Here is a 27,285-nt window from a genome sequence, read left to right as displayed (position 1 = left end):
ATCATTAATACGTACTTGTTAGCAGACCAATGAAATCATTTACGACTGATAGCTGAAACACAGCAATCAGTGTTAAAATGATTCAACGCAAACTATCCCTGACTCTATGTTGTAGTGGCATGTAATTTCAATCGCCACGGATGTTCGCTGTGTCAACCAGTACAATGTCAATATAGAGAATTTTGTTGTGATTCTGCTGTGCAAAATGACAATTATATATTATGTAAAAGTGTTTGCCAGAGTTAAAGGTAACGAAAAGCCTGAATAAATTATTTTAAAATAGTAAACCTTAACAAATTCATAACACACATATTTTTGGTACATTCTGAAATTCCATTCAATAAGTAGTATATTTTACGTTAAACTAAAGCAATTAGACTAGCTGTGAATAAACCAGTATTTCAAGGAGAACTATACATATTTACATTAGCTACTGGAAAACTTTACTTTTGCTGTAGATTTCGCAATTGAATTTAATAACAATAATTTGCTCAGTAACATAAAACTAACATGCCCTTCCATACATGCTACGAATTTCAAATGTAGAAAAAAAATCCGTCGGCTAGGGTAGCATTTTAAGAAAAAAAGAGAGAGTGCCAAAAAAAATGAGAGAATAAATAAAAATTTATACACTTATTAAAATAATATTCGGATGTTAGCAGATTCGAACCACTACATAATCTGTTTAAAGGAATGTCTTGTCCATAGAAAAGTTGTTGCAGCATCAATCGGAGGTAACTGGAGGTCTCCGATTGAAAGTACACAAACAACCACTCCAGAAACTATCTAATCAGCTGCAGCATTAACCCTTTATTTAATCTGTTTCAAGTTGACAATCTTTTATCAATGTTATTCCCTGATACTTGAATTTCTCACATCCTTTTAATCAAGCCTTCAGTTTCTTCACTTCTTCATTGCCAATTGCCATACAATTAGTTTTAACCATATTTATTTTTAGCCCTCAGTTATTATACATTACTCTTTATACCTATGTATAATTAGTAAATGCTGACTAGTGGATTTTACACAAGACATTATATACCTTATATGTTAATTTCTAAAGCGTAAGTATTACCTCCACCAAAAGTTAATTTCAGCACAAGGTAGCATTTACAGCGGCAAAATGAAGAAATTTTTCATATAGGTACATATTTTATATGGCTTTCATTGTATATCGAAATTTTAACTCAAGTTAAGGAATGAAACAGTTATGGTTTGCAGAATTAAGCATTGTCACATAGGGAAAAGGAGGAACCAACTAGTATTCTGATTTATTCTACAAACACACCTGAACATAGCAACCAGATTTCCATGCAAACATTCTATATTTTGCAATACAGAACATTATTAATGCACTCACCCTCTCGTCGACTTCTCCCAATCCAACTTCTTCATCGTTCTCCCTGAAAAACAAAATGTAAGGATGAATATGAGGCATATGAGACAATTTCGTCCATATAAAGACCTAATGAATTCAGGAGGAAATATTTAGGTACCGGTACCATTAAACTTAATCGATTAGACTAATTGGCAGTAACTATTTGTGAATAAACAAGTGTGTATATATAAACAGTACATACGCCTATATTTAGGTATCATAAAAAGGGGTGAATCCGATCATTTGCACATTTTTCAATAATGATGAGTAGGCCTATCCGCATTTAACTATAACAATAATCGCGCAACTGATTTTTGTTTTTTATTCTTAACTAATTGGTCTACAACAATGGTCAGCTACAGAGCGCTAAGCCAACATATTTTCTTTTTAACATAAGTTTATTGTTATGTGTGCTGTGTTTGTCGAAGAAGGTACCGGTAGTGCTTGAGATAATTTCTCCTGTTACAACTTATCATTGTTATCAAATTGGTATGTCATGATATTTTTACTTTCTAATAAGGTTCTTAAGTCATAGTTTTAATTTGCATGTGCATAGCTTATGTCATTTTGATGCTACATTTCACTAAACACGATATTACAATTTTGTGAGGTGAATCCGATCATGCGGTATACAACAAAGGGAGCTTTTCAAAACATAGGCATGAATTCCCAATCTAATGCATTGTCTGGATTCAGGAAGGCAGTAATTGTTTCCTTCTTTCCCAATAAAATCATTGTCCAGATTTCTGAAGAAGAAGACACAGGTAACAATAATTCAAGAGAAGAGTCTTGGACAGCAATATTTGAAATGCAACTGAAAAAGACTCGTTTTGATGAATCAACAAATATAACAACTCGTCGAGCAAAACGCTTACTCCTAACTCCAGGCAAAGGAAGTGTAGTAAGAGGCATTATTGGAAGTGATGATGACAGTGCTGACGACGGAGAATCTGCAATCTCTCAGGATTCAGTTGTGCCAGAGCATGGAAGGCATACTACATATTACGTTTACAGCAACATTAATGATCATGACATGGGGCAGTAAGTCACACCATTTGAAAATTTATATCACTGGAGCTAGTTTAAGATATGAATTATACATGTGATGTCAATTGTGTATTTGAGAGATTCTGTACAGAATATAATATGTTAAGTGAATCAATGAGGAGATACTTATATACTGTACATTTCTAATATGCCTATATATTGTACGTGATTAAAAGTTGAACTGTACTAAAATTTGATGTATTTTACTTATATATATTTTTAAAACACAAAATCATGTCTGGCAGTCTGAATCAGATAGAATAGAGAAAATAAATATGTGATCGAATTCACCCCCAACCTGTGAGGTGAAACCGATCAACTATTGACTTTTTAAAATTAATATTAAATTACAAGTAAAAGCTAAATTAAATTATGGGCATATTATTATCAAGTTTCAATGAAACTGAATTCAAATTGACGTTATGCTGTAACAATTTTATAGGGTATATATCAGCTACAAAAGACTGAAATTTTTTATCGGATTCACCCCACTTTACAGTACCAGTACATAATTAAAGAGATATTTCAATAAATTTAATATATAGCCTACATGTTTATTTTATAAATGATAATAAATTGAATACATAATACTTACGCAAAAATTTGCGTATTTATATGATTAATATAGTTACAGTCTAGGCCTAAACTTTATTTGTGGATGTCCAGTTAACTGGTAAACATTCATCCTGCACAAATTGTATACCGGTATTTTGTTCAACTAAGTTCCACATACAAGAAGATCCTGTTATATACGAGATATATATTTTTTTAATCCAAAGAAACTTTACTGTATAAAATCTATGGTGCATAGTAATATGGGCATAAGTCAGAAGTTGGTGGTTTTGAGTTATGATCTCCATGTGAATATAAAAAATGTAGGCCTACTTCTTCAGATAGTATAAAGTGAATATGTCTGTATATCCTCTTCCATAATTATGTAGCGCATCAGATTTCCAGCCCATCATAGTGAGATGGTTTTTATCCTCTTAATTTGGCTGTGAGTAGCAGAACTCCATATTGAACACAGCCATATTGCCAGATGCGTCTGACTAATGAAGTATATATGACCCGTTTATATTGTACTCCTAGTGCTGGTTTGTGCGACATTATATGCTTCAGCCGATAAATGTGATGTCTGCATTTTTTAACTACTGTACTTCACTACTATGTTAGTTTGGCATCGAGAGTGAGCAGTAGCGGCTCGCCGTAAAAAAAAAGTATTTGTATAATAGCACTATAGTGATTAAACATATAATAACACTATGATATAGGATTAATACACTATATACACTTATCACTAATATTCTCTAAATACATTAAATAATAAGTTAATATATCGTGCACAGTATTAAACTACACGTGTACATTTACGCGCGTGTTAAACTTTCAAATACAAGAGCTGGAACAAAACTGGCGAGTTCATGAGAAGAAATAATACATGCTGTGGAAAACAACTTTTAAACTTTGCGAATGTATGCAGGGTGTATTCCTGATAAAATAACATAGAGCCAGCTAATTTACCATTGCAAGGGTGCCTGCTTAGACACAAAGAATGAGGATATTATTCTCGGGTCAGGTAGTACATACTCTAAAATTTCACAGCCCTTAAACAATAGTCCCCGGCCTTGGAGACCAGCTTCAACCCTCCTCTACTGTTAGAGCTGCAAACTGGTTACTCCACTTACAAGTCTGACAGTTCTCCGTAACTGAAAGACTCAGCAACGCACTTCACTCAGACAATATTTCTTTAGTGTGTGACATCATGTTACCATGGAAACCAAGTACTGTGTGAGAATGGGAGCCCAAATAATTTCACCTCTACAGTATTGTAAGTTCCAATAAGCTCGGCACTCGTAACAGTTGACATTATTCTACTCAGCGGACGGTTACAGGTATTATTTATACAACTAAACACTATTCATAACGATTGAAAATAAAACTTTTTTTTTATTTTAGAAATATGGTACCGGTAATAACTAGAATTAATTATTAATACGAGATAAAATTGTATTTTACGCGTAAATAGGTAAAGTCGCACTTCATCTACTTCACCTGAATAACCGCCCCTGAGAGTGAGACCAAGATATCTAACAGATGGAGATTCTGAAACAGGGACTTCTTCCAATGTTACTGGGTGATAAAACACATTCTTCTTGTAAGTAAAGGTGGGGGTTCATAATAATTCTCATTCGTTGTAATAAAATATAAATATCTTCACAGAAGTCTTTAAGTTGCCTAGCTGCCATTTCAACAGTGCCTTTACTTAGAACTGAAATGTCATCAGCAAAGTGAGCAATTGTGAGTTGTTTATCATGCACTCGAAAGTCGCATGTATACTTAGGTAAGTAATATATATGTTGGAAGAACTAAAACACAATACAATAAGGGAAATTGCAACAATTTAAAAAAAAAAAAGAACTACTGCGTGTTAATGCAAATTTTGTTAAAAGGTGTGAGAGATAATGGAGGCACAAGGATATTATTTCCAACATCATCTATGGCAAAGATAAGTGGTTATTGTAACTGTAATTTGCATGAGCTTGATGTAAGAACCTATGAATATCAGACCCTGCCAGCAAAAAGCTTGCTTCCAGCAGTCATGCTGGCTAAACAATCACAGATAAACGTCTATTTGAAGGCTCTATATATATTCTTATTAATTGGGTTCGGTTTTAGATCTACAAAGAATAGCAGTGATAGAGTTTTTGTGACAGTGATGAACAGGAATCACCTGTGTTGGGTCATAACCTAAAGTTTTCAGCTCTTCCATTACTGCAGCTGTGTCGCAAGTAGGGTACAATCCTCTTACGACAATTCTGAAGTTACGCTCTTGTTTCATTTGATAGGTATGGTATTGTGCATTATTTTTTTTTACCAAAAAAATCACTTGCTTTCTTCAATTGATTCAAAGCAAAATTTAACTTTGTTGCTATCTATAGGCAATGCCATGATGTATTTGTCACTAATTATACACATTAATGCTATACTGATGATATGAAAATGAAACCTTTTGGGGTTATATAAGTAGACGTAGAGAATATCTTAAATTAGATCTCCATTTCTATAATTTACTGAGTGACAGCTATGTAGTATAAATATATATGTTACCGAAAACTACAAAACTTACGTAAGATAATAATATTGTTATTAAAATTGAAATATTTTTATACCTAGTTATTAATCAAATGGTGTGGGTCTTTTTCACATATTTAATTGTGGTGTGGTGTAGATATTTATATGTATGATTCTCTCCAGTATTGTCTGGAGGAAGCGCAAAAATTACAGTTCATAAGGAAAGACCAATAAGGTATTACTTACTGATAAAATAAGAGGCCTACAAAATTTTATTATCACCTGATCACTTCAGCAAGATCTCTTAGCAAGATAAAATTATTCCACCCCTACATTTTGAGGTAGTCCACGAAACCAACACACGCAGCAGCTATACCAAGTACCGGTATGTCTATTGTTGGAAAGCATGGCAATCCTGACATTTCTTAACTGTCACCTACAATCCACAATGACATGAAATAGCTACTGCTTTACTCCCACATGAAAACCCAGCTGATCGTCCTGACACTGTTATTTGCGTTTTCGCATTGAAACTCGAGAACTGAAGATAGGTATGTTCAAGAAAAAGTATTTGGCATAAAAAACCATTCAGAGGGAGTATGTTTCATTATTACAGAAGCAAATAAATTTCAAAATGTCTGGTATTCTTCAATGAAAATAAATCTGAAAAATGTTTATTTGAACTTCTAATGAATTTTGTTTGCAGTACAAGTCACTAGTAATTCTTTAATTTCTCAATCTTGTATTCTGAAACAGACATTAGTTTGCATGTTAAAATTAAGATGCACTTGACTATAGTCTGTCCACCATAAAATATTATACTGTATTTTCCAATATACACTTTTCAGCACTTTTTCATTTATTATTTGTTTTAATGTTTAATGTATTCGAGAGCTCTTTCCTTTGTCAAATTAGGTATACCCATTCAAATGTATTAAGAACCTCATTTGTTTTTCTTTTATCTGTTGCATTTAATGTTCATTTTTCACATACATATTTTTTTGTAGGAGTGGCCACTGTTTATATCGGTTATCTAATGTCAATGACGTCTTCTGATTCCTAGTAGCCATAGCCTTCTATCCATTCAATCCCCAATCTGCAGCTGTCTTTTCTTCATAGCATCATAAATGCCTTGGCTCAGGAAGCTTCAGGTCTTCCCCTGCATCCTCTTCCTTCATGTTTCTACTCCAATACCGGTATACATTTTGGCAGTTATTCTTCCTTCATCCACTGAATGTGGCCATACCGGTACCATTTTAACTGCTCTTCTTTATGTAATCTAAAATTGTATCTTGAAATTTAATCTTTTCTCGTATAATTGAGTTTCTAATTTTGTCTTTTCTTGAAATTCTTACTGCTCTTCTTAAAAAATCAATTTCAGTTGCCTACATGTATTGCATTATTGTTACTTTTAATGGCCAAAGTTCTGCTCCATAAGTTAGCAGGTAACAGCCAATACTTACAAAGTCAGCTAAATAGAGGAACAGACTTGCAACCCCTTCCATCTGGTGTGACCAGCATAGAATGGACACTAAGCGAATTTTCCTGTGTTTTATTTCTCTGTGTGCCGGCGTTTAGTTCCACTTTCAAGTGCTAGAGGTTAGTGTAATCGAGCACATGCTAAGATAATAACTGAGTATAGAGTTGAGACGTAGGATCCAAACATCGCCTACCTTATTGCATAATCCAATAAAACTTTGCTTCAAATAAATTCAAGTTAACAGCTTTTCCTTATTTCTCAGTGACAAACTAGTTGTAATAATATTTTTTAAAATATTTTATATATAATAAATTATATTATAAAATAATGTAATACATTATAAAATTATATATCAAATTCGTTTAATATTTGTAGACAATATAATATAGGTATATGGTTTTACTTCTCATAGGAGTTTTGTTTTTACATTTTCAGCGCTATCAAATCATTACATATTTTAATTGTTGTTGGGGTCAACGTCTCAACTCTCATTATAAAGGAACTCTAGAATCTAGACATTACAATTAATGACGGTTTTATTATTTCATCGGTCCAATTTATTTTATTTGAGTATATAATGTACCTAGATGTATTATTAATTGTATGTGTTATATTTCCACTGTGTTGAATGCTAGCTGGTGTGATGTCAGTGCCAACTCCTGGCAGAAAGCAGAATCTCACGCTCATTCTGGTTTGAAGGTCATTGAAATCAGTCCTGCTACATCAAAGGTACCGACGTGAAGTGTCCATACTGTATAATTATCTATACGCTGGTGTGACTGTCATTTGAATTTGATAATTAGCAAAATGCTTGCATAGCGACGGAATGCCCTATATGATTTTAAAAAATGTATAAACATACATATTTGTACGGCTTGATTTAAAACAACTACTGGCAGCCTGCATTTCATTCTTGAAAATTCAATTAAATGCTCAGCCAACACAGACTGCTAATTTTGTTAATTTATTTAAATTTAGTTTAGTATAAAGAGCGGTTCAACTTACAAAGTGTACAACCTTATGTTATATTTACTAGGTAGACTATTTTATTAGACTTTCGTATCTTATACTCACTCCATGTTATTCTTGTGCTCTGAGAAGACCCGCAATATGAATTCACCCTCTTCATTGGCCTCAAATGTGGAAGGCACAATACAATACACACCAGGAGGCAGCTTAAACCTACAGCTCACTTCACGGAGGTTAATGAAGGACGGTGATCTCGCAACAGATGCATTGTACTTGAAGAAATTGAGGTCTAGTGGTTTGGGAAGATTGTCTGGATCTTGTAACTGTGGATCAAAGAAAATTTCATGTATACATACAATGATATAAATATTTGAAACATAAACATTTGCGCACAGCAACTTCCAACTTTGTCAAATTTATGACTCTCCAAAAATACTGCAACTCCAAATAGAAGATAAATTTCAATGCACTCCTGCCAACTGAGGACTAAGAAAAAATGGATTCCTGACAATCCAAATCAGACAGTTACGGTATCTTACAACTAAGACCCCATATAAAACATAAAATCTCGGTAGTAAAGGAAAATAATGGAATATGCTCTCAAAACATCAAAACACTAGGCCTGCACTATAGTCTGCATTTCTGAAAGATAATATACTGGTTATTTTCAGATCATTACTGCCTTGCAAAATATCTACACAGATTCTCCATACTCCTAGTTAATAACTACTAAATGTACAAAGGCCAAATAGTAATGATCGGGACAAAATCCAAATACAAACTACTGAGTCATTTATACCCGAACACACACTTTCTGAAGTCGAAATTGCGATAGAAAATCTGAAAATGTACAAGTCTCCAGGTATCGATCAAATTCCAGCAGAACTAATACAAGAGGGTGGAAGCGCATTATCTAGCGAAATTTATAAGCTTGTACTTACTATTTGGGAAAAAAGAAATTGTACCAGAACAATGGAAGGAGTCCATAACTGTACCTATCTTTAAAAGGGAGGACTAGACTAACTAGTAACTTTCGAGGAATAGGCCTATCACTTGACGTCGTACAAAATTTTATCCAGTATTCTTTTGAGAAGATTAACTTCATATGTAGATGAAATTATTGGCAATCATCAGTGTTGTTTTAGGCGTAATAGATCGACTATTTATAGATTTTTTTTTGTATTCGACAGATATTGGCGAAAAAATGGGAGTATAAGGGTACCGGTACAGTACATTCATAGATTTCAAAAAGGCATATGACTCGGTTAAGAGAGAAGTTTTATATAATATTTTTATTGAATTTGGTATTCCCAAGGAACTAGTTCGATTAATTAAAATGTGTCTCAGTGAAACATACAGCAGAGTCCATATAGACCAGTTTCTGTCAGATGCTTTTCCAATTCAGTGTAGGCTAAAGCAAGGAGATGTATTATCACCTTTATTTTTTAACTTCACTCTAGAATATGCCATTAGGAAAGCCCAGGATAACAGAGAGAGTTTGGAATTGAACGGGTTACATCAGCTTCTTGTTTATGCAGATAACGTAACTATTTTAGGAGAAAAACCACAAACAATTATGGACAACATGGGAATTTGACTTGAAGCAAGTAAAGAGATAGGTTTGGAAGTAAATCCTGAAAAGACAAAGTATATGATGTCTCGTGACCAGAATATTGTACGAAATGGAAATATAAAAATTGGAAATTTATCCTTTGAAGAGGTGCAAAAATTCAAATATCTTGGAACAACAATAACAAATATAAATGATACTCGGGAGGAAATTAAATGTAAAATAAGTACAGGGAGTTACAACTAGGAACTGTAATTAATCACGTAAAACATTATCGGAACAACTAGATAAATCATCTGCTTCGCATGTGTAGAGATAGAATCCCAAAAGTCATGCTCCACTATCGTCTAAACGGGAAGAGATTTCTCGGTCGTCCAAAGAAGCACTGGACTGAAAATTCAACTGAGAGATCATAACAGGCTATATGGCCTAATACTTGAAAGGAAGAAGAAGAAGAAGAAGAAGAAGAAGAAGTGTAATAGAATGCAAGTAAGTAAGATAAAAGCATTGCTTCTAATTAAAGTCAATTCAGAGTTTGTATGCATGGATGTCTATGAAATCATCGAAGAAAATTCTTCTTTTCTGAAGCAAGTGCATTCTTTCCAGAAGATTTCTATTATGTACCGTATATTAAGTACTTATGTTTAAATCAAGCAGTTCATGCATAATAATTTCTCTTATATGTAGTAATAGTGTAAGTTGAACCATTCTGTTACATTGATACCCACCTCTTGCAATGTTATTCTGTATAATGATATGCATACTACATAATTTACTTATTGTAATCTATCAATAATTGTAAAATGTAATAAATTAACCAAATGGTTAAAGTGACAGTAAGTAAACTCTAAAAAAAAAAAATAATAATAATAATTTTAAAAAAATCAAGCAAACTACCGTAGCCTATCTGTTTGAAACTTTGAGGACATTAATGTTATGAGAGTAGAACTATGATATAGTCCGTTTCGCTATTCATTTCTTATGTATTGATACAAAGTAGTAAGTAGTCTTCTTTAATAAAAATATCATCCCCAACTGTCAGGAAAACAAATACTGTAGTCCATATTTCTGTATCCAGAATTATGGCAACCCTAGCTATACTGTTAAATTAATAACGCAAATATATGCTACTACTATATCACCATTATTTGAAAGCAGCTACGTGTCTGACGTCACTCATGGATTGAGTAGATACTGATGTCAGAGACGATTTATGGTAAATTGTTATAGTCGCCATTTTCGTATGAAATTATATGAAAATCACAGGATTTTTGTTCTGGCCTTTTTTTGTGATGTATGTTTTTTTTATTGTGGTGTAGTATTTGGTGTTTGGAAGTTTTGTTGGTGCAGTGAATGTTGGGGGGTTTACAGGACGTAGCCTTAAAAAATTTGGTAAATTTGTATATTTTAAATCCTATGGGTTTCATAAAATTTATTACGAAAATGGTGACTATATTTAATCCAATATGGCAGTAGTACCGGTATTGGTTAAAATATGTCCGTGACATCATCAAGTACATCACGTCCCTTCCACCATATCTTTAAAATTACCCCCTAATTAGATAATTACTTACACCTGAGGTAGTCTCTAGCCACCATCCTCTGCAACTAGTGCCACATATAGTAGCCATTCAGCTAACAAGGCCTAGACTGTACCAGCAATAAATCATTTTAGTGCGCTGATGTGGGCAATATGGCGGTGATACATCCATTCATTTTTACGTTCAATAGAGTGTTTCCTTTGGTCTAGTGTCCAGTTCCTATATAATTATATAATATGATCCATCCATCCATCGTTCTTCTGTATAATTACCAATACGGTACATCTTTTTATCTATCTGAATGAATAACATTGAGACTACGATACAATGTATACCAAAGAATTGGACAAATGCTACATGCAACAGCTTCAGAAATCAGCAGCTACTTACATGGTACATGGCAAATCCAATTGTAAGGCATTCCATTCCCATTCTACGTTGTGATCGACGGTTCTTTTGCATTAGAGCTACAATGACTGTACACTTATTGTCTTCATCTTCTTCGTCCGGATCTTCCAATGTGATACGATACTGTGGATTATGCCAGAATGTCTCTGTAATAAAAATGTCTTCATGTAACTGCCACTGACAAGGGGAGGCATACTGCAAGTAACAAACTGAAATTATTTGCTACATTAAGATTATGTTACACAAACAAAAATTCTACAGATAATGTTAAAAAAATATGTGTAGACATTGCAGATAGCAGTGCAGAGATCGTGGAACTTTCATAAGAGAATGGTAAGACCTGTGTTATTTATTATAATATTATGGCTGATCGAAAAACTTTATTTCAGCTTCTGTCATTTATCTGTGTGACTATTTCGAGGCCTATTAGAACAAACTCCCGAACTTCTCTCATGGATTGGTTTTAGTTGCATCTGTTGTTGATCATCAGATATGTGAACACATCACAGTAGCAGTAGGCCTAACAAGTAACAGTATTTCCATTTGTATCATTTTATGAATGGTGTTGAAAGGAGAAATTAATTATGGCAGAGGAAATGGAAATAGCATGCCTTCTAGAAAACATATCCAACACTGCAAATTAAGCTTTCAGGAATAACTTCCTGTAAAGTTAATTTGAATAATTTCGAGGGAAAAATTGTTCCGGGGCCAGGTATCGAACCCGGGACCTTTGGTTAAACATACCAACGCTCTCCCACTGAGCTACCCGGGAACTCTACCCGACACCGATCCAATTTTTCCCCTCTATATCCACAGACCTCAAAGTGGGCTGACAACAGTCAAGCAACCAACATTTGAGTGCACACTAACTCTGTGTGACTTTAAATTGTGGTTTTCTGTTACGTACAGTGACGTGTATTATGCAAATTAAGCTTTCAGGAATAACTCCCTGTAAAGTTAATTTGAATAATTTCGAGGGAAAAATTGTTCCGGGGCCGGGTATCGAACCCGGGACCTTTGGTTAAACGTACCAACGCTCTCCCACTGAGCTACCCGGGAACTCTACCCGACTCCAATCCAATTTTTCCCTCTATATCCACAGACCTCAAAGTGGGCTGACAACAGTCAAGCAACCAACATTTGAGTGCACACTAACTCTGTGTGACTTTAAATTGTGGTTTTCTGTTACGTACAGTGACGTGTATTATGCCCACTTTGAGGGAGAGCGTTGGTACATTTAACCAAAGGTCCCGGGTTCGATACCCGGCCCCGGAATAATTTTTCCCTCGAAATTATTCAAATTAACTTTACAGGGAGTTATTCCTGAAAGATTAATTTGCATAATACACGTCACTGTACGTAACAGAAAACCACAATTTAAAGTCACACAGAGTTAGTGTGCACTCAAATGTTGGTTGCTTGACTGTTGTCAGCCCACTTTGAGGTCTGTGGATATAGAGGGAAAAATTGGATCGGTGTCGGGTAGAGTTCCCGGGTAGCTCAGTGGGAGAGCGTTGGTACGTTTAACCAAAGGTCACGGGTTTGATGCCCGGCCCCGGAACAATTTTTCCCTCGAAATTATTCATATCCAACACTCTTTATTTCTACAACAAATTCTACTTTAATTCCAAATCTCCTGCATGGAAATTTGGTTCTATAGTCATTCAGCTGTAAGACTGTCACTTATTTGTAATTGCTTTAAGTTGAAGCACTGCAAACATTATATGCTAATATTTTGATAAAGTAGTTAATAAAAATTTGTCAAGTGCTTTCAGTTACTAAAACAATTACATATAATTAAATAATTGATTTTTTAACTTACTAAAAAAAATACATATAATTAAACAATTCGAATTCAAATTCAAATTTATTCATAATTTACATTTGAAAAGGTACATTTGAATAGACACCCGAAATGACCATATGTTCATGCTCGGGTACAGTCCAGTACATAAATTTTACAGACAATATCAATAATAATGTTGATGATAGAAATAATAGTAATAGTAATAATAATAATAATAATAATAATAATAATAATAATAATAATAGAATAACAGTGACGGAGATAATATAATGACAGTGATTTATTTCTTAATTTCCTGTTTTATGAAAAGTGCATTGCGTGGTGCAAGGTGTTTGGGTATTTGCACAGAGTTCTATTTCTCCAGACTGTGCATCAAGTGAATTCGAGGTGACTATATATGTAGTGGTGAGAAAGGTGGGGGTCTTAGAAGAAGAGTCGCCATTGCCTAGTTTAGTGTGTTTTCACAGCAGCCCAGCTTGTAGAAAATCAAGCATCATAGGTGTATGCTCTAAACTCCGATGGTTGACTGCAGAAACGGGAAGCACCAGCTCTGACTTAAAGTAAAGCAATGTATGTGTATGGTAAAGACCCAATGAGTGGGCACAAAAATGTGAAGCACCTATATCCAAGCCATTGTAACTATGCACTTGATAGATTTTATTTGCAGTGACAACCCTGCCCATGAAAAAATCGAAGAACACTGTGCGCTGACCTTTTGAAACAATCAGAACATAGCATTTTATATCGGCTACTTCTGCTGCTACGCAGTGCATTGCTGTGTTGTCAGTTTGCTATGTGCTGTGTTAGCTGGTGTTACTACCATGTGTGTAATTGTGTGTTAGTGTTATATAATCTGTAATGCTTCTGTGAAATGTCGCAAAAAAGACATCATTCAGAGAATGATAACTTATGGAGTGAGAATCCTTTGCATAAAGTGTACATTCATTGTAGAATTCAGATCTTTTCTCCTGGATGGGATTTATAATATACCGGAGAGAGGAGGTGGAACCGACAAAAAAAGAAACAATAATTAAGTTTTTACGAAACAACAAGAGGCAGTCTATATAAAAGGGAACATAGAAAAATACGATCGATTAGAGAAATAAAGCTTTCATTCGTTTATAATATTTGACTTAAATACTATGATACTAAATGTTAATGTATGTTACGTCAACAGTTCGAAGACTTTTGAACTCATAAGTGACACAACTGAGGCATCACTCATGATGCACTAAACAAGAAGAAAATGGAGTAGGGTGGCCAGTTCTTTTTCCCCTCCATTGCATACATCACTGTCTAGTAATATACCTACTTCACTAATCAGACTTGAGATGTAGCGGTATACAACAAATTGTTCTTCCTCTGACTTATACCTATCAACAAATGAGATGACTGCCTGATATCTCAGCAAGAATCTCAATCAGAGATAGATAAACATATTATTTCGGTATTGTGTTCACTAAGTGAGAAGGGAGTATATCACTTTGCTAAAGATATGAATAAATTATATTTGTGGTAGAAAAAATATCGACTTTGGGAAAATGACAACACCAATTGCAGCTATCATTCTTCTGAACAATTACTCCAAGATTCCAAATTATGTTAAGTGCTATACATGTAAATCAGTGGCGTATGCTGAACCTGGAGCATGGGTGTTCTATTAAAAATATATAATTGGTCTATAGTCGCACGAGTTTAGTAGAAATTTCAAATTCATTAACTACTCGTGCTACGTGAGTAAATAAACCATCTGCCGTTCTATCAGTACTAACATCTACAAAGCCCAAGAAACTTTCATAGACATAGAGGAGAACTGTAGATAGTTGAGATTTGTTCTCAATATCAAAAGTTTCATCAAGTATTATAGCTATAAATAAAACTGAGTTAATTTCATTTTTTATTTCTTCTTTTTCTACATCAGTAATAGCTTTTATGGTATCATTTTGAATCAGTGGAGAAGTTCCTGGAAACACTGTGGAAGAATTTAGATAGTTTTCTAAAAGTAAACCATATATTTTTTTAACACAATCAAAATTTCTAAAAAATTTCCTTTGTACAAAGAACTATCTGATTCGTCATTGTCCCATAGAGGGAACGCCTGGTTAACTAGAAGACAAATAGCATCAATGATTCGTATTAAAACATCTCTATTTTTCTTTACCCCTTCGTTGTATTTATTGGTATCAGTTCTTCATCGATCACCAAGTAAAGTATCAATTCACTTGAATAATTTTAAGGGAAAAATTGTTCTGGGGCCGGGTATCGATCTCGTGACTCTTCACTTAGCGCACGAATTTTCTACCAACTGAGCTACCCCAGGAACCATACACGACACTGTCACGATTCTTCCCTTCATATCCACACAACTCATCCCTATTTAAGTTGTGTGGATATAAAGGAAAGAATTGTGACCATGTCGTGTATGGTTCCTGGGGTAGCTCAGTCGGTAGAGCATTCGTGCGCTAAGTGAAGGATCCCAGGATCGATACCTGGGCCTGGAACAATTTTTCCCTTGAAATTATTCAAGCCTGCTTCACATACACACACATCTGTTATTAAAATAGTTCACTTAGGGTCGGTTTCTCGAACATTGAAGTATTCAAAGGTAATGAATCTGCATCATAAATGAGATTTTCAAATGTTCAGTAGGCTTAATGATTCCTTAAATCACGGTCCCCTTGGTGCTATCCTACAGGAATAGGCTATATACCTGCATCGGCTTCCTCCTTCTCCCTTTCTCATGTTCATCATCCTCACCCATTTTCTATACTGTACTTACACAAACACCTATACATACACTCATCCTAGTACACGACATAATTCTCTACAGATACACATCATGCATAGCGTGGCCTGTTGAAGTGGTGTGTAACTTTAAAATGGATCACAGTCCTGGCATCCATCCGCAATATGAGGAACCCGAATCACGCAAGTGAAGTGGGTAGGCATTGGATACACATACTCACTAACTTAACCAACGACCAGTTCTAGTAGATGTGCAGTGTGTGCACACAGGCAGCCAATTCCCTAGGACGGCTATGAAACTGAAATGTAATTTAACAATATAGTATTTTAATATAGTAATTAACGTAGTATTGTTAAAACGTGTTGTAGAATAGAGTATTAAATTCATCTTTAACAAAATATATTATAATTGCAACCCTTCTGTCTTCCATTAATCTTTAAGTAACATTATATCAGTTTCAACTGTTGAACTCAATGAAACAAAAAGATATAAAAAGAGAGAAAATGTGCACGGACGTAATTTTAATATTTGTGCTGAGAGTAGAACTGAAGTTCGCCATTTGATCATGAAAGTTCCAATGAAGACATAAAAAATTCCAAAATAATTGTTTAAAATATAACTCTATCTAATAAATTGTTCATACTTTATTAAATTCCATTAAGGAAAAATTTGAAAACTGAATGAATGTAATAATGTATTAGAACGTTACATAATTAATGTCGCCTTTTAAGATTGGTGTTTTGTAAGATTTTAATAATTTTAAGATTTAATAGTTGGGCAATGCAATTTACAGAACGTTATGGTTATTATAGCATATTGTGATCATATAACAGTTGTCAATTGTTGATACAAACAATACAAAATGGCAGTGATAAAGTTTGAAATCAGACTTCTTCTAAAGCACTAGGGTTACAGGAAACAATATTATAAAACTTCTACCATGGCTTGAAGATATGTAAAATTGAATGTGTTGTTAAACGATGATTCCAGCATTTCAATAACGGAGAAGGAGACATTAAAAATATACAACGTTCTGGAAGACATAAGGTGTGAAATATTGAGAATACACAATTAAATTACACACACAGTTTTGGAAGAAAATCCACAAAAAAGTACTCGCAGATTGTCAGAAGAACTTTGTGCTTCAAAAGATACCATACATTGTCACATGGAGACGCTCAGAAAATCATACCTTAGTTGTAGATCTGTACTGCACGAAATGACACTTGAACAGACTCAGCACAGAGTGGGTATCTGTCGTCAGTGTATTGTGTATTGCTAATTCTATGCATTATAGATTTATCAGGAGAACTGTCACATATGATGAAAAATGGGTATATACTGCAACCCTGACACCTCAAAGCAGTGGTTCGATCCCTGTCGGTTCCAAACTAATGTTAATGTGTCTGGTAGAATTTTTAAAGTGTGATTCACTGGGAGTTTGTTCCAAATCGTCGTGCAATAAATGAGGATCTTTATTCTCAACAGCTAGAACGAGTTCATGAAGTTTTGAGGGAGAGAGGTATAGAATTCTCTTGCAACTGGACAATGTGAGACCCCATACCACTCGAATAAGCACGAAAAAAAATCCAGGAACTGGGAGGAATCGAACTTCTACCACACCCGGCATATAGTCCTGCTCTCATGCCTTCATAATGTCATCTGTTTCAATCCATGGCCCACTTTCTGCATGGAAGAAATGTCCAAAACTTGAAAGACGTTGAAATGTATCACAAAATTCTTCTCATCGAAAACCAGAAACTGGTACTGTGTCGGGATAAAGGAGGTTCAAGGCCTTTACTTTGAAGATTACCGTATATTAACTTCTGTTCACATTCCAACTAAAATTTTGCTCCAAAGCCAACATTACTTATGAGACTGTATCAGTCTTTAAATTTATTTGTGAATTGAGAGAAATGACAGAAAATGAAATTTAAAAAAACTTGTTCTGATTTATATGCTTCCATTAAAATTAATGAAGGGACAGCAAACATTATAGATATTGATCGTACTGAGCTCTTCAATTAGCTGGTAACATACAGAAATTTGCACAGTGGCATTACACAAACTGACCCATTAAAAGCTTGACATTTATTACAAAAATAGCCCTTATGCCATCATTTCCCAATCTGTTTATAGCTTTGGGAATTTCCCTTACATTACTAGTTATTGTAGCACCACGTGAAAGGACTTTTTCGAAACTTAAAACTTATAAAAACCTATTTAAGAACATCAATGACTCAAGAAAGGCTTGCTGATCTAGGATTGTTAACTACAGAAAAAAGAAATATGTGAAAAATTATAATTATCAAATGTCATTGATGAAATGGCAAATAAGAAAGTAAGAAAAGTGCTGTTCTAACTTAATAACAGTTACCGGTACCATAATTACTTCTATTTGATACTTTGTACATTTCCAAATTTTATAAAATTGAAATACATACTGTATATAAAATATCTGATGAATTTTCATTGTCAACTACACGACAGTGTCACAAAACCATAATATTAGTCACTCATGGGGTGGGCTATTTTGTGAATTTACTAGTAATTTGCATTGCTAAGGGTGGCTAAATATGTGTAGCATGCAATCATATAACAGCCGGTCCTGACTTAACCTCTCGATGTTGGGGAGGTTATACGAAAATCGTAACTCTTCTTACATGCACAGAATATCGAAATAATGTATTGGCCTTCAGTTTTTAGCTCTGATCATTGAGATATTAGATATATGAGATATGGGTAATTCCATAACAAAGTGAGCCTGACTCTAAATTTTTAAACATAAGAAACAGAACGACTCAACTAATAAGAAACGCTAAACTCAAATACTCCTACAAACTTATAGAGCCCAACACAACCCCTTTCGAGTTATGGAAAAATCTGAAGGTTATTGGACTTGGAAGGGCTAGTGAACAAGCAGACATACCCATCCCACTTGACCGATTGAACGAACACTTTGTAAAGGACCCGACCTTAAACAACACAACGAAACAAGACACAGTTTTGCCTGACTCAGCTCCCCCAACTCGAGACAAATTCTATTTTACTGACGTCACTCCTATTGACGTAATGAAAGCCATCCGACGTATCAAGACGAAAGCTCAAGGGCCAGACAACATTAGCATATTACTCATACAGAAAATACAAGACATAGTAATACCTACAATTGCACACATATTCAATAGTTCCTTAATCACTTCAACTTTCCCTAAAATATGGAAGCAAACTTTCGTTCTTCCTCTTCCAAAAGTCAAAGTTCCCACCGACCCGAACAACTATAGACCAATCAGTATCCTGCCAGCCATATCAAAAGCACTGGAAAGAATCGTACACAGACAAATTACTAACTACATGAACGAACACAAACTATTCGACAAGTATCAGTCAGGTTTCAGAGCTGGACACAACACAAGCACTGCTCTACTTAAAGTGACAGAAGAAATTCGTGAAGTAATCGACTCTAATAAAATAACAATACTGACACTTCTTGACCTTAGCAAAGCTTTCAACTCTGTAAATTTTGACATGCTCACCCATAAATTGAGAAATCTGCATTTGTCAGAGACTGCTGTGAGTTGGTTCGAATCCTACTTATACGGGAAAGACAACAATGTGTTGTATCCGGGAATCGAAGCTCTTCCTGGCTTAACATAACATCAGGTATACCACAGGGTTCGGTACTCGGACCATTGTTGTTCACAATATATGTCAATGATATTACATCTCATGTAAGGCATTGTAACTATCACTTGTATGCTGACGACCTTCAATGCTACATCTCTTCCCTTAGATCGAATAAATGACGCTATAGATAAATTGAACGAAGACATTGACTCGATTGTGACATGGGCAAAGAAATTTCATCTTAATATCAATCCTGGAAAGACACAAGCAATCATATTAGGACACAAACGGCAAACCGACGCTGTAAAGCACCTCGACATTTCCCCCGTTAAAGTAAGTACAGTGCATATCCCTTTCAGTTCTTCGGTAAAAAATCTTGGCATTCACATGGATAATAATCTCAACTGGGACATGCAAATCACAGAAACCTGCAGAAAAGTATATTCTATTATCCATGTGTAAAAAAGGATAAATGTTCATCTTCCCTCTTGCTTAAAAAAGTCCCTTGTGCAGACCCTTGTATTTCCCTATTTTGACTATGCTGACATTTTACTGACTGACCTTTCCAGCGACAACAAAACGAAACTTCAACGTGCTCATAATTTGTGTGTACGTTTTGTAAGCAATGTTCGTAAATATGATCAGATTACCCCATCCCTGGAAGCAATAGGTTGGCTTAAACTAGATAAGAAAAGAAATTTACATTCACTTCTCCTTATCTTCGAAATCTTGAACTCTTCTATTCCTTCGTACCTGTCACCTCGCTTCACTTACCTTTCTTCCCACCACAATCTGAACACACGCTCTCGCCATGAAACAATACTAACAATACCATCCCATCGCACCTCCTCATACTCATCCTCTTTCACAATAGCCCTGCCAAGACTCTGGAATTCGTTACCTGCTAGCATCAGGGACTGTCGAAATAAAATTCAATTCAAACGCAAACTTACTAGGCACTTGGTCAGTAATTGAGACTCATTCAGACATGGTTTCTTGTAAATAGTTCTCTTAATCTATCACAAAATATTTCAATATCCGGTAATTTCATCACTATAGAATTTTGTTATTGTAGGTTTAATTTGTAATTCAGTAAATACAAAAATATTCTTTGTTCTTAACTTCTATGATAAAATGTCTAGCTTTCATTAATCAGGTATTCTTGTCGTATTTAAATTTTTATTGTAATTGTAATTGTAAATGTAATATTAATTGTAATTTTATTGTTCATGTTATAGTTGTAATCCCCTGGTAGAGGGGCAGAGAAGGCCTGACAGCCTTATCTCTACCAGGTTAAATAAATAAATACTACTACTAATCACATCGAATGGAAACCATTGGTATGGTGAAAACTAGCGAAAGGAGCATCCTTTCCTTCAGGGGAAAAATATGAAGGAAATGCTGCCTTGCAGTGAAGAGAAATCTTCAAAGACTAAGGAGAAAACCCTAACAGAAAATCGCTTATCAGGGGTAGGCCAGACTCCTAAAGCGGTAGTGAAAACAACTGGCCTAGGAGAAGAAAACTCCAAAATCAAATGAGCTGGTCCTCCAACAATAGAGTTAACAATCCTACATTGGAAAACATATGGGAAATATAAAGAATTTAACAAATAATCACACAAAGTTTTCATAGATATCAAAAAGCATTTGACAGAGTTGACCGAAAGATACTCTTACAAATTTTATCTGATGGTGATGATCAAAGTTGGCTATATATTGACTACACCCCAACTCTAGCTACTATCAACAGGTATCTATAATGAACACCGATGAAAATACCCCTCATTTCTCATGAAAAAAAGAACTGAAAAGACTACAGTGGAGTATAGTGGACTTTACGTTGTCAGCAAACAGCTGGATACATTAAGAAGATTGATTGATTGATTGATTGATTGATTGATTGATTGATTGATTGATTGATTAAATTATATCTGCAATATATAAGTTATACAAAAATAATATAATATCAATAAACCTTCAATCAGAATTTTCTACTTGGGAACCAATAAATTGAGGTGTCCGACAAGGTTGCTCTCTCTGTCACCTATTTTAATCAATAAATATATATATAAACAAAAGATGCGATAACAAATGAATGAGGTGTATAAACAATTGAATGCTTTTCATATTTAAGTATAAAAATATAGGGGTGCCATTTGAAATTTCAAAGTGGAGGAGGCTGGGAGTGGGGGGTGAAATATAAAATGCAATTAAGTCTGGTTTCAGACTTCCCCCCTCAATATCTAAATTTACGTGTCTTTTGTTTAAACTGAATTTAAATAATTAGTTATTTAGATTAGGAAGTTTTGAAATGAAAGCCCTGTATATACATATCAATTCAATTATTTCACGTTGGTATTTGACAGTACATGGACCCATCACACTCCAAGGAAATATCACCCTAGATACTCTGTTATATGCAGATGATCAAGTCCTTTTTTGGCAATATCGAAGATGAATTGCAATACTTTAATCACTACCTAAATCTCATAGTCAAAAATTACAATTTAAAAATTTCAACAAGAAAAGCAAAAATAATGGCTTTTAATGATAAACAGTCAGTGAGAAGTAAGACTTGCATCGATAATTTCATACTGGAACAGGTCAACTCCTTCAGATACTTAGGTTACACCCTAAAATACCTTGAAGAATGTGATATTTATAAAATAACCTAAAATTATAATAAATCTTTGAGAATCATTGACCAAGTCTTTACTGTCACAAAAGTCCAAAAACATACAAGACTTAAATTTTATAAAATTTTGGCATGGTCAGTTCTCAGCTATGGCAGTGAAGCCTGGACTATTCGACTCCAAGATGACTGACGACTGACAGCTGCAGAAATGGGATTTTTTCGAAGAATTGCTGGCTATAATCTTCTGGATCAAAAGAGGAACACTGACATTTCAGATGAATTAGAAATAACACCTACTGTACAACATCTACACCAATATAGACAAGACTGGCTTCAGCATGTGCAAAGAATGGAGCATCTGCATACCAGACTACTTAGACAGATGCTTCACTATACACCATGAGGGAAAAGACTTATTGGAAGATCTCACAAGAGATGATTGGAGACCATAACAGGCCACATCTAGACCTACCACTTGAAAGGATGATGATGATGATGATGACCTCGGAAAACATTATTGTTACAAGATTGGAACAAGAGAATAAGCCAGATGGATCTATTAAAATTCAAACAAGGCATGAAAAAATGATTAAGAAATGCATGTTTTGTTGTTGTTTAGTCAACTGTCCGAATACAGGTTTGAACCTCATAAATAACACCAATAAGGCATTACTTATGAGGCAACTAGGCCAGTTCCTTTCCTCCTCCAATGCATACATCACAGACTAGCTACATATTCCACTAATCAGACTTCAGATGCATACAAACAATTGTTCTTCCTTTCACACATATCGTCAAGTGAGATGTACTGCATGATAATAGATATACATATCAGCCAGAACCTCAATCAAACGCATGATGGATGTTAAATTAGCTACATGGAATGTGAGAACTTTATTGTAACTGAAAAAAATGAAAGAATTATCCATGAAACACTTCAAATATAACTTAGATGTAGTCGCTATACAGGAAGTGAGATGGAATAGTAAAGGGCAAATTGTTAATAAAGATTTTTCCATTTATTGTAGTGGTCTGTAAGAAAGAAAAGGTAAATATGGAGTAGATTTTTTTTATTCCTAAGAGGATGAAAAAATTTGTATTAGGTTTTGAATCTATATTTGAGAGACTTTGTAAGATTAGAATAAGAAATCAATCTCATGGTCTGGTGGTCAAAGCTTGTGGCTACAATTCATGAGGTCCCAGGTTGGATTTGCAGTAAGAACACAGGAAGTTGGTACTTATCGCATGCAAAATAATAGTAAAAATAGCCTATCTTCAAGTAGTCATAAATGTAATACTATTTACCAGAGCTCTTTAATTTTTTTTAGTGGTGTGTGACGATGAAGATTGGTATAAGCCCTATGACCATAATATTGCAGATAAGCTATATTAATAATTTTTGTAGGATATGTTTTAGTATCTATCAGCAGTAAGTGAATAAAAATTTAAATTCAATGTGTGCTATAATAACTGAATGGAGTGTACCTAATCACAGACATGTAGTGAATTTATATAAAAAAAAAGTTTAAATTTAAAAATTACTTTAAGAAAAAAGATCTTACTCTAGGGTAGCCTTTCTTTTTTTTATTTTAAAGCTTAATGTGTATACAGGCCTACACATAATTAAAAAAAATGAAAGAGCTCTGATAAATAGTACTACATTTATGACTACTTGAAAATGAGTTATTTTTACCATTATTTTGCATGTGATAGGTACCAATTCCCCTTAAAAGGAATTGTTCCGTGTTTGTTCATAGTCTGCAATTAGGTTAAGTTTAAGTTTAAAACTTCTAGCGCCGCATATTCGTACAGTCATCCTGTCATATCATCGAGATAGCGTAACTCCACCTTCCATGCGTCCCAATTTCAGAAGCCTTTGCCAGGAGAGACCAGCAATATCGAATGACAATCTGGTGGAAATGGATAGAGAAATTAGAATAAAAGGAAAATTCCAGAATTCGAATATATTTTCAACCTATGCACCAACTGAGAATCAGAAGATCAGGTTAAAGAGGAATTTTATGATGTGTTAACACAAGCAGTTCAAACAGTGCAAAATATAATATATTGTTTTAAAGAGTGATTTTAATGCCAAGGAAGATGCTACAAGACAGGTTACTGGAGAGTTTTCACTACATGAAGTTAGAGACGATAATGGTTTTCTAGTGGCACAGTTTATAGAAATGCAGAGAATAGCAATAAGGAGCACTTGTTTCTCACACAAATGTATTCACAAAGGAACATGGAAAATTCTAGGAACTGAGGAAGTTACTCAAATAGACCATGAACTTATATTTACTAGATATACTTCATTAACGCTAGATGTTAGAACAATGAGAGAAGCTAATTGTGACTCTGAACACTACTTGTTTAAAGCAACTTGCAAATGTACATAAGAATGGCGGAGTAAAGACGGAATGTCAAGGGGCTTAAAAAATCGGATGATTTAAAAAGAAATAATAATGCTTTATATTGTAAATTATTGAATAACCAATCTCTAAATAATACAACAGATATAGAAGATTGATGGAAATTCATAAAAGAAGTAATAATTAAGGCAGCAAAGGAAACTTTAGGTGAAAACCCCAATAAATATAAGGAATCAGCAGTGGTTTGATCAAGAATGTATAGACATTACTTCCTTACTTACTGGCTTTTAAGGAACCCGGAGGTTCATTGCCGCTTTCACATAAGCCCTCCATTGGTCTCTATCCTGAGCAAGATTAATCCAGTCTCTACCATCAAATCCATTTTAATATTATCTTCCCACCTTCCCTAAAGGTCTTTTTCCCTCTGGCCTCCCAACTAACACTTTATATGCATTTCTGGATTCGCCCATACATGCTACATGCCCTGCCCATCTCAAACGTCTGGATTTAATGTTCCTAATTATGTCAGTTCTATGCGTGCAGTTCTGTATTGTGTAACTTTCTCTATTCTCCTGTAACTTCATCCCTCTTAGCCCCAAATATTTTCCTAAGCATCTTATTCTCAAACACCCTTAACCTATGTTTCTCTCTCAAAGTGAGAGTCCAAGTTTCACAACCATAAAGAACAACTGGTAATATAACTGAATAATTTCGAGGGAAAAATTGTTCCGGGGCCGGACATCGAACCTGGGACCTTTAGTTAAATGTACCAACACTCTACCAACTGAGCTACCTGGGAACTCTACCAGATACCGATCCAATTTTTCCTCTATATCTGCAGACCTCAAAGTGGGCTGACAACCGTCAAGCAACCAACACTGGGTACATACTAACTCTATGTGACTTAAATTGTGGTTTTCTGTTAACGAACAGTGACGTGTATTATGCAAATAAAGCTTTCAGGTATAACTCCCTATAAAGTTGATTTGAATCATTTTGAGGGAAAATTTGTTCCAGGGCCGGGCATCGAACCCGGCACCTTTGGTTAAGTCACACAGAGTTAGTGTGCACTCAATGTTGGTTGCTTGATGGTTGTCAGCCCACTTTGAGGTCTGTGGATATAGAGGAAAAATTGGATCGGTGTCTGGTAGAGTTCCCGGGTAGCTCAGTTGGTAAAGCGTTGGTACGTTTAAATTTAAGTCACACAGAATTAGTGTGCACTCAATGTTGGTTGCTTGACGGTTGTCAGCCCACTTTGAGGTCTGTGGATATAGAGGAAAAAATTGGATTGGTGTCTGGTAGAGTTCCCGGGTAGCTTAGTTGGTAGAGCATTGGTCCGTTTAACCAAAGGTCCCGGGTTCGATGCCCGGCCCGGAACAATTTTTCCCTCGAAATTATTCAATCAACTTTACAGAGAGTTATACCTGAAACCTTGATTTGGGTAATATAACTGTTTTATAAATTCCAACTTTCAGATTTTTTTTGAAAGCAGACTGGATCTTAAAAGCTTCTCAACCAAATAATAACAGGCATTTCCCATATTTATTCTGTGTTTAATTTCCTCCCAAGTATCATTTATACAGAGTGGAAGGTAAGACAGTACATTAATTGTGGGATGTGATTCCTTAAAATATAACGAACAAAAATGTCTAATACCATTTTGCTCGTTTTTGCGAGGTTCTTGAAGAAATAATACTTTTATGCCGACATTTCGACCGCGAATTTTACGAATAAATACTGTTTAAAATATGGTTTAATTTCTTGTATTACAACGAAGAGAACGTTTGTTATGTTCACGTTGCAGCAGTATTTTAATTAGAAAATTCACAGATTTCGAATTAATCGATTCAAGAAACATTGGAAACATTGATTGTCAAGTCACGTACAGAAGGTCTAAAAATCTGGCATCGCTGTCGAGACAGCAGATGGTTTGCTTAGTACTCGCAACTGATCAGCTGTTGTGATGTTTTCATTACATTAGTGTGCAGTCAGACCTGACCTACAGCGATACGATTTAGTTTATTTCATAACTACGAGATGCCAGAGTTCACAAATCATGAGTACTTAGATATGATCCAGGCCGTGGAAGAAATTCGGAACAGTGAAGAACTACTGGCCAGAGTTTCTCATAATTGGACTAGACGATGTGAAAGCTGCATGCACACTGATGGTGGACATTTTGAACAATATCTGTAAGATGCGAGTAGAATGTGGTTTACAGAGTTTATTATTCTTTATTTCATTATTAACGTCCAGAATTAGCGATTCGTAAAACAACAAACTATAATGTTAATTACATCTTGTTCACAAAATTACATCAGTTTTCATTTTTCATTAATTGTAATTGAAACTTCAATCCTAAGTGTTTTCACTAATCTGGACATAATTTCCTGATTTTCACGTTATTTCTTGTTATTACAGTACGTATTTCTTGCTTACATTAAAATTATTACGCCATACTTAGTATGGCATTGTAAGTTGATAATTCTGTATTCATTACTGAACTGCGCTCGAACGCGAGCTATTTTGTTCATTCAGGTTATTAATTTACATTTCCTGACATTAAAGTACACAAACTAAACAAATAACAGTTATGTCCCTATACGGAGTTCACGTAGGTACACAGTGAAAGGTAG

The 27,285-nt window shown here is 34.7% G+C and overlaps 1 protein-coding gene across 10 annotated transcripts in view; it reads right to left on the bottom strand.

Moving 5' to 3' along the window:
* Positions 1-27,285, bottom strand: part of CalpA (calpain A) — a 560,472-nt gene that overhangs the window by 48,380 nt on the left and 484,807 nt on the right. For all 10 annotated transcript variants that reach the window (XM_069812566.1, XM_069812574.1, XM_069812571.1 and 7 more), the window contains 3 exons: positions 11,448-11,611; positions 8,052-8,269; positions 1,361-1,403 (listed from right to left, as the gene is read on the bottom strand). In XM_069812566.1, the coding sequence (XP_069668667.1) occupies positions 1,361-1,403; positions 8,052-8,269; positions 11,448-11,611 (425 nt within the window). The remainder of the gene's footprint in view (positions 1-1,360; positions 1,404-8,051; positions 8,270-11,447; positions 11,612-27,285) is intronic.

This window comes from Periplaneta americana, chromosome 16 (assembly GCF_040183065.1).
Source record: "Periplaneta americana isolate PAMFEO1 chromosome 16, P.americana_PAMFEO1_priV1, whole genome shotgun sequence".
In the NCBI taxonomy this organism is placed as follows: Eukaryota; Metazoa; Arthropoda; class Insecta; order Blattodea; family Blattidae; genus Periplaneta; species Periplaneta americana.
This window is presented reverse-complemented; position numbering and strand designations above follow the sequence as displayed.